The 12,231-nt window shown below is 53.4% G+C and overlaps 2 protein-coding genes across 2 annotated transcripts; one reads left to right on the top strand and one right to left on the bottom strand.

Moving 5' to 3' along the window:
• The first annotated feature begins 4,018 nt into the window (after positions 1-4,018).
• GGS23DRAFT_549653 (uncharacterized protein) lies at positions 4,019-5,134 on the top strand. Its single transcript, XM_051515238.1, has one exon. The coding sequence runs from the start codon at positions 4,190-4,192 to the stop codon at positions 4,592-4,594; it is 405 nt and encodes a 134-aa protein (XP_051376435.1). The 5' UTR covers positions 4,019-4,189; the 3' UTR covers positions 4,595-5,134.
• A 1,774-nt stretch (positions 5,135-6,908) lies between these two features.
• On the bottom strand, positions 6,909-10,260 carry GGS23DRAFT_612884 (uncharacterized protein). Its single transcript, XM_051520523.1, has 10 exons — positions 9,716-10,260; positions 9,557-9,635; positions 9,426-9,503; positions 9,122-9,373; positions 8,928-9,057; positions 8,788-8,878; positions 8,543-8,730; positions 8,250-8,484; positions 8,113-8,189; positions 6,909-8,049 (listed from the first exon to the last, which is right to left on the bottom strand). Exons 1-10 carry the CDS (start codon positions 9,804-9,806, stop codon positions 7,411-7,413), a joined length of 1,860 nt encoding a protein of 619 aa, XP_051376434.1. The 5' UTR covers positions 9,807-10,260; the 3' UTR covers positions 6,909-7,410.
• Between the last annotated feature and the right edge of the window lie 1,971 nt (positions 10,261-12,231).

Below are 12,231 nucleotides of genomic sequence, written 5' to 3'. Positions count from 1 at the left end.
AGCAAAGGGTTCCTCGCAAAACCGGGGTTGATAGGGATTGTGGGCGCTTGATATCGTCTGCACAGGGCCGCGCTCTTATTGGGTTCCGTCCCGCTGGGAACTCTCCATGAATAGAACGAATCCATCGTTTCTCCACACTCCATCACACGCCACCTAGTAGCGTCGCCGCCTGGGAACAGGGGTTGTCGATGGTACTGGTTAGGTAGATAGGTGTGTCGAATACTGTTGGATCCCTTCATCTTCGGTGATCTAAGCCACGTGATGTTGGATCACCTTTCAACTGGGAACAATCTTGGCCGGTATTGATGGTGGTAGAAAGTAAGTGTCAAATTTGTGTGGGATGAAGGGGAAGATGGCCTGGGAAGAGCTGGTGGTGTAATCCTCAAGTCTGGGATTCCTGGCTGCCGCCTGCCTCGCCCGTCACCTCGTCCTCTTCATCATCTTCCCCTTCATCATCTTCCACTTCATCCGCGCTGTCAGAGAGCCTCCCATATTGCCTGTGCTCGTCTGGCTGATCGAGGACTTGCCAATCTTCCTTGCGCCCAGATTTCTTCAAACCAGTAGTGAAGTTGCAAAACTCATTATTACCCATTACCAACCGCATATTTATAATCATTGTTGGCACATCCTCCGATGCGTTGCCCCAAGGAGTGATGTGGTACTCGAGGTTAGCGAAAGCACGGTCTGCGGCTGCGTCTTCGCTGGTGTACGAAAAAGCTTAACATCAATGAGGAGGAACAGCGTGGGCACGCTATAGGGGAAGCGGATAGGAACAAGAGCAGCCCAGCTACAGACAGCTGGCCCAGTGCCGATCAAGCAGGATAACAGCTGTAACAGCTGTAGATGGTAGCTAGGAGCAACAAGAACGCAGCAACAAGAACGCACGAGTGCTTTGGGAAGGCATATTGAGAAATGAACGTGTTCAACCTATACGGTGATCTAAAGTGTAGAATACAGGTTGAGGTCTGGATGGTGCAAATATGTGTGCGAGACCCATACAAATACTCATCCGAACCCCTAATGCAAGGGCTAGTCCCACCGCACCACTACATCAGTTGAGTTGCTGGCTCGGGAGGATCCGACGACATGTCAACCGGAGCTGGTCGAGTTGTGGTCTTGTCCCGGCGTTCCCTTGATGCTTGTCGACCATCAGGTGAGGATCAACTCTCCATTTCGATCCAAGCTTGGTGTCGCCGACCAGGAGAGGTTTGTTGTAGTCGCAACTTCCGCTTGGCAATGCCCGGACAAGTTGCCAATTCGGCTGGATGCAATGATGTTCGTCAAGGTAGAATCTGATTCCTCGGTCCAATCGAAGCCGATGAGGGAGATTGTGCGTCCTTGCAGTAATACCGGCAAGCGCGTCGTTGAAATGACGGTCTTCCCATCTTCCATAATTACTTTCACGTGGTCCTAATAACCATTAGCATACCGGTATTCACCTAGGTAGGCATGTAAGCGAAGCGGCATATTTACCTTGAGATTCCTCATGGACCTGCTTTTCCACGTGTTAAAGTTCCCGCGGAGACGCTTCCTTGGCTTAAGATCGTATGCTCAAACTGATCGTTAGTACTGTAGGTGAGCTCGGAGACCCGTGTCTCACTATTGATCGATGGGCGCGGATCCATTGTAGAAAGTAGCTGCGAAATAGTCATCGCACAAGATACGGACGATTTTGTCTTCAAACCCGTTCCAGACAATCCTGGCATCGATATTTGGGCGTTCTTTCACTTCGGTGTTCGGGCCTGGCTTGGTGTGCTGTGTGTACTGTCGGATGACAAGAGGATTTGGCCGACTAAGAAACCTCCGAAACCTCGTTCGTACCAGGTTTCAAGGTAGTAGAACTCGGAGTCCAGAGAAGGGAATTTCCGGTGAGAGACGAAGTACCAGGTTTCAAGGTAAGAAAGCAGATAGCCTGATGAACACAGTTGGTGTAGAAGGGGTCAAGTGTGAAGCCGGTAGTGAAGCCAGTAAATATACGAACGACATTCAACTAGCTCGTGCCTGCATTCTAAAAGTTATCCTGTCGACCTAGGAAGCTACTACTTCTTTTATAGATATTGTGATTCTTTATCAATTAGGAAGTCCCTATCTCCGTAAGTTCCCATGTAATTCCATAAGTGCTACTGCCTTCTACCCGACACGCTATTATGTCACTTGCCCATGTGTACCGTACTAATGATAATATGCAAAGTAGTAGTGGGTGCGCCTTGGGCGACGGGACGTCTGGCTTTCAATTCGTCGTCAGTCCGAGACTGGAAATAGAGCCGTTCGTTACGGACACCCACTGGAATACGCTCACATACCTAGGTTGGGAGCCGTTTTACGGAGCATAAACGCATACCTAATATTTATGCAAGACCGGGGCCACTCTTCGCTATGCTGAATTCAGGCTCGGCTCTGGTTGTGCTCCGGCCAAAAGCGGCGCTGCTCAGGTTTGCACCTTACCAATGCATTTGCATGTGCCTACGTAGGTACCTAGGTGGGTAAGGCAGGTACCTAATGCATATCGTACACCTGGCCCTGGAACCTGGGCGTGGCGTCCATCAGATCCAGGGGCCTCGCAGCCGGCCTTAGGTTAGGTAGGTAGGTACCTACTAGGTATTTGCCTAGGTACAACACATCCGTTCGTGGTGGGAGGTCCGGCGCTGGCATCCACTGGCCCTGCCGCCCTCAGGTACCCGGTATCGTGCATAGGGAGGCAGTACCTCCTATAATATACCTGTGCAGTCTCCTCGACTGGTCTGGGTTAGACGGTGGCTCCTAAAATACCTACGCAGCGCTATCAGGCTAGACGGGCTGGCCGCCTAACCCGGAAAAGGGCGAGCAGCCCCCGTAGAGGTGTTAGGTACCGGATATATTATACTCGGGAGATAAGGTACGTAGGTACATACCTACCTAGGTAATTTATCTACCTATCTAGGTACCTCTGACGTACCTGTAGATGTCTACATTAGGTACATACCTCGGTGCCTACGTATACCTTACCTATAGGTATACGTGGTGCCTACCAAAGGGCGAGCGAGGGAGCCCTATCTAGTAATATGACCTCACAGACCACATCGCCCATTACTGTAAACCCGTCGGACTCTCTCTGCCAGCGGACGCGGCAGATCCTCACCTTGGACCGGCTGCGTTTTCGAGCCAGCTCGCTCGGGTTCTCGAGCCCTCAGCTACCTACTTATCTAACCCTGCCGGACGCAGATGCAGCCCCGTGCGTGGACAGAAACCTGCCTAACCTGTCGACAAGGTCCGACCCGTCTGATCTCTGCCCGCGATTGAATTTCCTTTACCACGCCTCTTCCTCCCACCTTCCATTGCCGTCCCACCGCCGGGCCCTGTCTCAGGTACCCTCTACATCCTCTCTCCTCTCCGAGCTTCTGCGCCTAGATTAGGTGCGAATCCCTCGTGTACCTGCCGGCACGGTCGTTGCTAATGTGCGACGCCGACATTTTTAAATTGCCTTTGTCCGTCCCGTCGGGCCTCTCCTCCTTTTCCCACGCCTCGTCTGCCTCTTCTCTCGCCGGTTCTCTGTCTCTCTCTCCTTCTTCTTCTTCCTCTTCTCCTCCTCCTCGTCCTCCCCCCCGCTCTCTTCTCTAGCCACCGCCTATGGCCAACTGCGCCCGACAGCGAGCAACGGACCAGGACGACGAACCCCAGCAGCAGACCTCGAGCCGGCCGTAGGAGCGACCAGGAATCCCGCCCCCGAGCCTGTCAATCTTTCGGGACGTCCCTTGAATGCCCGATCCAACGCTCTCTTCCTCCAGCAATGGCGCCCGCGAGAAGCCCCCGGCTCCTGTCGTAGCTGTCTCTCTGCTGCAGCCTCGTGTTGCTGTCGCGCTTGGCGTCCCCAAACGCTGGCATCACACCCTCTCCGTTTGTCGCCTGCTCTCTGTCGTGCCCCCCGTGTGCTGGGGCCTGCGTTTTGCCCTACGCTTTCTGGTCGCCGATTTGCTCCGTCACCAGGCTCGCGAACGAGACCGTGGCCGTGATGCTGCTACCTCCACCCTGAGACTGACCGAGACGGCCCTGGCCATTATCTGGGTATGTCGCCTCGTCCGTTCCGAATACCCGAACGTGCCCAGCATTACTCGTATCCGGTAGCTAACTGGGGTTCCCCCTTGTCCCCCTCCCCCCTGTTGAACAGTGTGGCGCCTCGGCATATCTCGCCTTCTTCTTCACCGACTGCCTCATGTCCCGCTGGCTCATCAACTATACGCCGCAGGCGACGGTGGTCCGTCTGCTCACTGTCAGTTGCGCATTCGCCTACTTGACTTCGTGGACCGTCTACCTGACCGGCGCTTCGGAAGAGCCTGGGCTCCTGCTGCCCGCTTGGATCGGCATAGCCACCATACTAACCACCTGCTACCATTTCACCCAGCGCAAGATCAAGATCCGGAAGGAGACGCGTGCGAGCATAAGCGTCTTCTCCATCGCCAGTTTTATCAGCATGGTTGCGTTGCTATTGCATTCTCACTCGACTAGAATCGGGTATCAGAACGTCCCTCTGGTTGCATTGTCCAAGCCAGCCTGTCAGATTGCAGAGCGTGTCCTTTTCCGCATACTCGGCGTCACTAGGGATCTGGACGGATTATAGTACGAAATACTCGACAGCTACTCTTGTTTGGAATTCGAATGGGTTGGGAATATCGCCTGGCTGGCCCAAGTTGTCGTGGGTCACGTGATCTGAGGACGGACGACTACCAGCCATGGTACCTGGACTTGTGCAAATGGCCGTTCTCCGGGGAGCTGGTAGGCATCTACTGCAGCTCTAGTTATTTCCATATTCATGTTATTGAAATTGTGTGTCTGGAAAGGTCGCTATGACCAATACCCATGCTCATGCCGATTGTGATCGCGCGAAGCGTATTGCTCGCTGAAAGATGCAGCCTGTGATCACCTATAAATTGGCATTGTAGTAATCCAGTATGTAGCTGGTGTGGAAGTGAGGGTGAAGGGGGGTGGCTGCAACTTGGCTTATATATGTATGTATGTGCCGTGGGATCGCGGTGAGCTTCGTGTGCTGCCCCTGACAACAGGTCCCCTGGACGGCTCCGGGCTCTGCTTACTCGGGACTACATCCGAGGGGTTCAATATATATAACGGAGTACTGCGTTAGGTACTTGTCCTTGGGCAGTTTTCTACTTGCTTATTTACTTACCTGGTATCCCTTGTCTTACGGTACTCCAATTATGCCTACCCTCGCCCCTTTTTCTCAGCCATTCACAAAAGATCTGACACAGAGAACAGGTAGTTGTCTCTCCCCGTGGCCCTTACTCCTTGGTGCCTGTCAGGCTACAACATCTGGGGCCGTGATTTTGGGTAACCGCATATATGTAACCTGTATACGGCAGATGCTGTAGGTTACATGACACAACTTCGTATATCATCCCTACTTAGGTATGTAGGTAACCCAGGCTACCAGGGTAGCGACTCTCTCTCTCACATAGCCTGGTGCGTTTATCTTGCGCCGTTCCAGAGGTTAGGTAGTTGCATTGTGCTGTTTGTTTATTCTCTGATCCTGCTACGTGCTTTCACCGTAACAACCTGCCAACTCTCCTCTGCCCCCTTTCGCCCCTTATGGAAATGCTTCAAATGCTAGGAGCAACCGCCGTGCCTCTCTGACAGCAATAGCAGAAGCAGCAGGCGCAAGGGAAGCTTCCCTGACGGCGCCGTTTTCTGCCACTCCCGTCTTCCTTCTCGCCCTCCTTGACGCTGCCATCCTCATCAACGCGCTCCTCCATCGCCACACACACACACATGCACGCACCCATTTACATACCCCCTCCCCCCGCATCTCGCCTCACTGCTATTTTTTAAGCGGGTGGCATTTCCTCCCTTTCGCTGCAACCTCAGATCTTTCTTTTCATCTTGGCCCCCGAACGCGGAGACTCCAAGATCCAGCCGTTCTGCTAACAGTCTCGAACAAGCAGGGACTCGTCCCTTTTCCCCATCAACAAACTTCGTCGCCAACTCTGTGTCCCACTGTATGTGAGATGGGAGCTCTCGTCATTCCGGATCGTTGTCTCGCTGCCGCCGTACTGGCCCAGACTGTGCCTCCTTATCTGGGTGTCCTGTCTGCACTGTCTCTAGTAAGTTCCATCTCGTGCCATCTCGCTCCATCAACCTGCTCCCCTCTGCGGTGAAGCCGAACTCCAAAGATTATCCTTTCATGATAAAAATTTTTCGTTAACCCCTGTGCTTCCCTTCCTGCCACACCCTGTCGTTCACGTGTGATCACTATGTTCTCGTGGTACGCCTGGCACGAGATGTAGCATTGCTTCGCACAATGGCTGCGCTTAGCTGTGTCCAATCTGTAAACTCATCACTGCTTTTTCTCTCTTTACAGATCTGGTACGCTGATAGTCCTGCAAGCTGATAGAAAACAGGTCTGAGTTATTAGTTACCGCATGTACGCCGGTTTGCGTATGTGCAGCCCTTCGAAAGGTATGCCATGATACTTCTTCTATGTTGCTTTCCAGACATAGTAGCTACACGATCCCCCCCCTAATGTTTCAATGCACGTCATGAGGTAGAAAGGCAAATGCTAATATTAGCGTCTGGCAGAACCTCAACTATGCCCTCTGGCAGTGCCGGGGGGGATAGGGGATGCATATGCTTCTGGTTAGCCGTAACCTTACTCCATCGTCGGGCCATCCTGCGATATACAGACCCGTAAACCTGGAATTGCAACTTGAGTAGCCCGGAGCTGGTATGCCTCTGACCTACCTACCAAGCGACCGTCGGAACAATAGATATTCTCTCAGGCTTCCGGATTTCTGGATGCCCTGACCCTCTTATAACAACAATCACGTCTCTCACTAATTACCATCGAAAACAAATCCTATCCGAGAGGAATAGTCTCTACCAGTAATTGTGAGTTCTTAGACCCCTTATCCCCTTTAATATGCGTCATTGGCAGTGGGGTTGGAAGTCCTTCCATCTGACCCTCCAGTTGCAGATAACAGTGTAGAGGTAATAGGGTCTCGATTAGCAAAGGTACGAAATAAAGCCTTGGTACAAAGAGGGCCAATTTGGCCAAAGAGCACACATCATGCCGGGCCGAGTGGAACTATCGTGGACCCTGCCCGAGTACGGAAGATGAGAGAAGTTGGAAAACGACAGAGGAAGAACAACAATGACAACAACAACAATAACAACAGGGAAGCAAAGGTTCGGGCCGATGAGTAGCTAATGGTGCGTCGTGGCCAGGGTAAAAAGATTTGGTTTTCGGGTTCCTAAACGCCAAAACAAGGAGCAAATGCGAGCACCACAGCGTCCGCCGGGTATGGAGAGAGACTTGTCGTCCGGTTGTTTCTTCTCTCCTCTCGCGATGAATGGGATGACGGATGACGAATCGTACCCTCGGTATTAGCGAGATGACGAGCGGATGCCTTCAGTCGACTCCATGAGCTAAGCCTCCTGGTGGGCATCATCACCATTGCGAGGCTTATCTTGACGAGTGCTGCCTCGGGTGGGAGTGGACAACGCGCCCGTTACACTAAAGTCTCCAACGGAACGGGGCTCTGACGCATGCGAATATGGGTGATAAAAGTTCACCTGCGAAAAGTTTGGGTCCTGAAGGTACGGCGTCATCCACGAGTACGGTGTGCTGTAGAAGGCATTGGGACCGTAAGGACTGAGCATGCCCGGAGTGCCCTGCGGTGTGACCGGAAACCCTCCTGTGTTGATGTGAGGATCATATGGTGGCACATACGTCGGGCTGGCATAGGGCCGAGCTCCGTACGGCGCATACGTATGGTACGTCTGTGCCTGGGCTGTATCTCTGCGGCCACCGGATGCGGCCGTTCCGTCACTCTTGGACGCACTGGTCGGGGGCAGTGAATCCTCTCCTGTACGTCCACGCACAGGAGTCCTGGGCTCGGCAGCCTTGTCTCCTGTCGGAATATTTCGGACCCGATGACGCTCATAATCCTCAGGACTACGGGCGTCATTAAGGATCATACGGGATGGCGTGCCTCGATTGTTCTGGGACTCGCGACTAGCTTTGCGTTCAACTCGGACCGAAGATCCCTCCAAGATCATTCCGTTCTAGCACGCCGCCGTTAGCTGGTACGTCATTCCAAGTGTCCGTCTGTCCGATTTGTGGCTTACCAGTTGCATGACGGCCAATTCCGCCAGATCCGGGCGGGAAAACTCGATAAAACCAAACGCAATAGGATTGTTATGGCCTATGAGTTGTTCGATCAGCGCCATTGTGCAGGCAGGTCTGCTGTTCGGGGGCTACCAACCTCCTTTAGCGTCCTTCTGGATGACGTGCACTTTCTCTACGTCACCTACTCCGCTAGCGACGTCCTTTAAAATGTCCTCAATATCAGGAACGTCGATAGGAAGATTACCTATGAAGACTGATCGACGATCAACCTCATACCGCTGCAGCCAGATCTCGTCGGCGTCTGGCTTAGGCTGGGCGGACTTTTTGAGGTCATACGCGACCACCCGGTACTGGGGGTGGTATTTATAGGCCTACCGGCATATTAGCGAAATACGGCTTATAACGGTACACGAAGTGAGAGCTGCCTACCGTGATGACATCTCGGTTTGGATCGAACGAGGCGAACTCGAACAAGATACCGCCTGGGGTCCCCAAGGCCTGCTGGAGTTGGGGATGGAGCTCTTCACATTTGCTAAGAGGTCCGTAAGTGGACATCCGAGTGCGTGCGTCTTCGACATCGACGCCGTGACCGACGATGTCATATATGACGAAACTCCCTACGATCAGGTTAGAACGATCGGCCAATACTGCTTACACGGCCCTCTAGCACCTACGGTTAGCTTTAACCATCTCCGTGCGGCAAGGGCGACCTTCAATAAGGATGCCTTTGCCCTGAGCCATGGCAGTATGCGCATCCTCGTCCTTCTGTTCCTACAGTTAGTCGGGCTTGCAGTTAGGCTTGAGTGCCTCTTACGGTAAATTGACAAAACGCGAATGGCATGTTGCGCTGGTCTCGCCGGATCTTCACGAAGACGATACCGAATTTGCTAAAGGCCCGGGTCACCTCGGCCTCGAGACGGGAATCTTTAACGTTCTCGGGGAGACTACATATCAACTGGTCAGATCTCCCTCCCTTCCTCCTACGGGGGATATCCGTGGAAAACTTACTTCGCGACGAACACACAAGCTGTCGCGGGGTAAAAAGCTTGGGCATCAATACCAGCGACCTGAGATCGGATACCAAGCTCAGAAGCGCGGGAACGCAGAGGCGTACGGGCCGGACACACTGGAAACGCGGCTTGCATGGTCGATCCAACGGTCATGGGTGCCTGTGTATAAGCTCCACGGACTTCGTTGGGCGAGATACCAAAGACATTTCTATCGTCATCATACTTTCCGACCTGAAATCCGATATTGTTCCTAGTACAAGATTAGCTACGGGCATCCCGCATGGATTTCTCGCTCGACTTACTGCGACTTTGCACCACGGAGCCGATGTCCTCCAAAGCGTGGGGAGCCATGGCCATTACGGGCACCAAGAGGCTCATAGCTATTTGACAGGATTAGTGGGCACTACTGGCCGTTATGCAGTCAGTAACTCACATATTCGCGGTTGGCGAACGTGAAGGGGACCCATCAAGGGAGAGGCCATCTAGGACAGCGTCGAGACGGACGCCTCCTCCTGCAGCAATGGTGAGCATGAGGGAGACCTGGCCGAATCTACAAATGTCTATCTCGGTCGGTTACGGGGGATGGACTTACCCTGGTCAGACTTCGAGCTTGGAGACTTGCAGGGGGAGTTGTCGGCCGAGACGGCCAGGCTAACCGACTGCTTCTTTCGCAAGCCAGACATGATGAATTCCAAAGGATGATTTAGGCTATTTCCACTAATGCAGGGATATGTCGGTAAGCGGTTAGCAGTGAGGGAGTGCGGCAGCGGACAACGAGGGAAACGTCTAGGGTATCGTGATCTTTGCAGGAAGAAGATGGGACGAGTGGGGTGGTGTCCGGTCTTGTTTAGGAGGGTTGTGTGAGAGGAGGGGACGGGGCATCAGAAGGTTGCTATGGAGATGGAAGCAGGAAGACAAGATCAAGCACACGGGACAGCACTCGGGCATACCGATGTGATTGCGGATTCAACGACGTTGGCGGTGCGCCTCGTGATACCACGAGAGATGTTGCGGGTGCGTGTGGTTTATTTCTCGAGACAAGGTCGCGGTGACATAGATAGAAGGAAGAGAAAGATGACGTGTGGAGGAGGGTGGCGAGACGAGAGAGGGTAGCAGGCGCAAGAGACAGACGAGGAGATTGGGGGGGGGGAAGGGAGGGAATGAGATTTGCTTACAGTCAGAAGAGGTACGGGTCTCTCGAAGCGCGTATACACGATCGGCGCGTGCACTTTACGTTTCGACGTCGAAGAGTTGATCTCACAGGCCTGCTCAAATTAGGGTTGCCGAGGCTTGGGACAGGTTGGTGAGGAGGCTGTTGATAGACAAGGACAGATCCAGCTCTGAGGCCGTGACGACAGATGGGGGACGCGGTGAAGGTCTCTGGGAATTACGGACGGGGAAGGGTTTACAGGTGTCTGTCTGGTCTCGATATCAGGAGGGACGGGTTATGAGAAGGGCCACTGTTGGGGAGGGGGGAGGGGGGAGGGGGGAGCAGATAAATGAGGTGGTGAGCTGTCGAAGATCAAGAGAGAGGACAAACGAGGGAGAGGTGTAAGCGCCTGGGAAAGATCAGACGGGACGGGGGCGGGTTTATAGTGGCACGTCTCGACCGCGGCGCCGAGAGTAGTCTTGATGGCGGGACAGGAGGAGTGAGGATGGGTTGGGAGGTGATCCGAGAATGAATACGAGGGTACGTAACCTCGGACTGATTCCGCTGAGAGGACGTTGTTGTGCTGGAAGGAGCAGCACTCCTCCCTCGTAGGGAGTCGAGGCAGGCACGGGTGGAAGGTATCCCAGGTACGGTACCGGCCAGGTACCGTGTAAGGCGGAGGTGTTGGACCCACAAGCACACGGGTTGGTCGACTCGCCGACGGGAGCTATGATACCCCTTATTGAGGTATCTGCGTATACCTCCAGACCTGGTAGGGCAGACTGGCAACGGCAGCAGCCGCAACGACTGGGTTACCTATCAGGTATCCACCTACCTCCTAACTTAGGTACCTCTAAAGGTACCTAAGGTAGGAGGTCAACCCGAAGTACCCAACATTGTAACAAACCTACCTACCTCTACCTTAGGTACCTAATCTCCTGGGCTATCTCCCCCAGGTTAGGTACGTGACACAAGGGTAGCGGGCTTGTCAGTACCTAACCCGCAGTGAAATGGCAACTCCGCCCACCAAAGTACCCGGGGTACCTGTCTCCGTACGTGTGTACGTGTCGGCCTTCGGCAGCCTGAGAATACTTCAGACCCGACGTAGGGGTGATACCTGGGGAAGGCCAGGTAAGTACCTACCTACCTGATCTCGTATCTAAGGTACCGGAGGGTGGGAGGTTGCCTCTGTGAGGATGATCTTGTGGGTGCCCGGGCGCTCCGAAGAAACCCAGACATTACCACCTACGTACCTCCTATATTCGCTTCACCTCCCTACTGGACTGGCGTATATTAATGCGTCGACCTGGGCGCGGGTCACCTGGCTTACAGCTAGGTAGGCGGGTGTATAATAGCCACGCTACGTGATACCCGGGCCAAAGGACAAGAAAAAAAAGGGACAGTTACGGAACTTGACAGCTTGAGCAAAGCAACATTTCCATCATTTCAGTCAGCTTACCTCGGATTTCCACTCACTGGACAGAAACATTACTTACATGGAAGCTGGAGCTGGCGGATAGATAGGTACCTACGTAAGATAAGTTGATTCTCGGGTAGTTATTAGCACCGCTCATATAAAGTGATCGAGGAGCTTCTCCTCCCCTCTCCCTCGCCCTTTATCTAGGACTGATCTATCGTCCTTACAGGCGCGTTGCCTTCGTATGATGAGCTGGATTTGGCAAAAATTCCGTCTAACGTGAGTGTATCTAACGAAAGAAGGCGGCCTTCGTCACCTGCAAATATGGCTCTGTACGCGGAAGTTGGGATTTCGGGAGATTTAGAACGCGGTCTCCATCCCGTGATTTAATAACCCGTCTCGCGTCTTGCCATTATGCTACGACCGCAACTTCTTACTACACTCCTACGAACACGCTGGTTTGCCAGAGAACCCCCCGGGAAATACAGAATAAAATGCTGCCCGAATCTTGCCCTCGCCCCTTTCCTTCTTCGTGAGTGGG

This window comes from Durotheca rogersii (genome assembly GCF_024521655.1).
Source record: "Durotheca rogersii strain YMJ 92031201 chromosome Unknown GGS23scaffold_2, whole genome shotgun sequence".
Lineage (NCBI taxonomy): Eukaryota > Fungi > Ascomycota > Sordariomycetes > Xylariales > Xylariaceae > Durotheca > Durotheca rogersii.
Note: the sequence above shows the minus strand (reverse complement) of the source record. Positions and strands in the feature narration are given on the sequence as shown.

Bases quoted from the DNA above. Each gene is read 5' to 3' on its own strand.
- GGS23DRAFT_549653 (XM_051515238.1), top strand. From the start codon at position 4,190: ATGTCCCGCTGGCTCATCAACTATACGCCGCAGGCGACGGTGGTCCGT.
- GGS23DRAFT_612884 (XM_051520523.1), bottom strand. From the start codon at position 9,806: ATGTCTGGCTTGCGAAAGAAGCAGTCGGTTAGCCTGGCCGTCTCGGCC. The intron at 9,058-9,121 runs GTAAGTTTTCCA...GTTGATATGTAG, and splicing joins GCTTGTGTGTTCGTCGCGAA to TCTCCCCGAGAACGTTAAAG. The intron at 8,050-8,112 runs GTAAGCCACAAA...GCGGCGTGCTAG, and splicing joins AATTGGCCGTCATGCAACTG to AACGGAATGATCTTGGAGGG.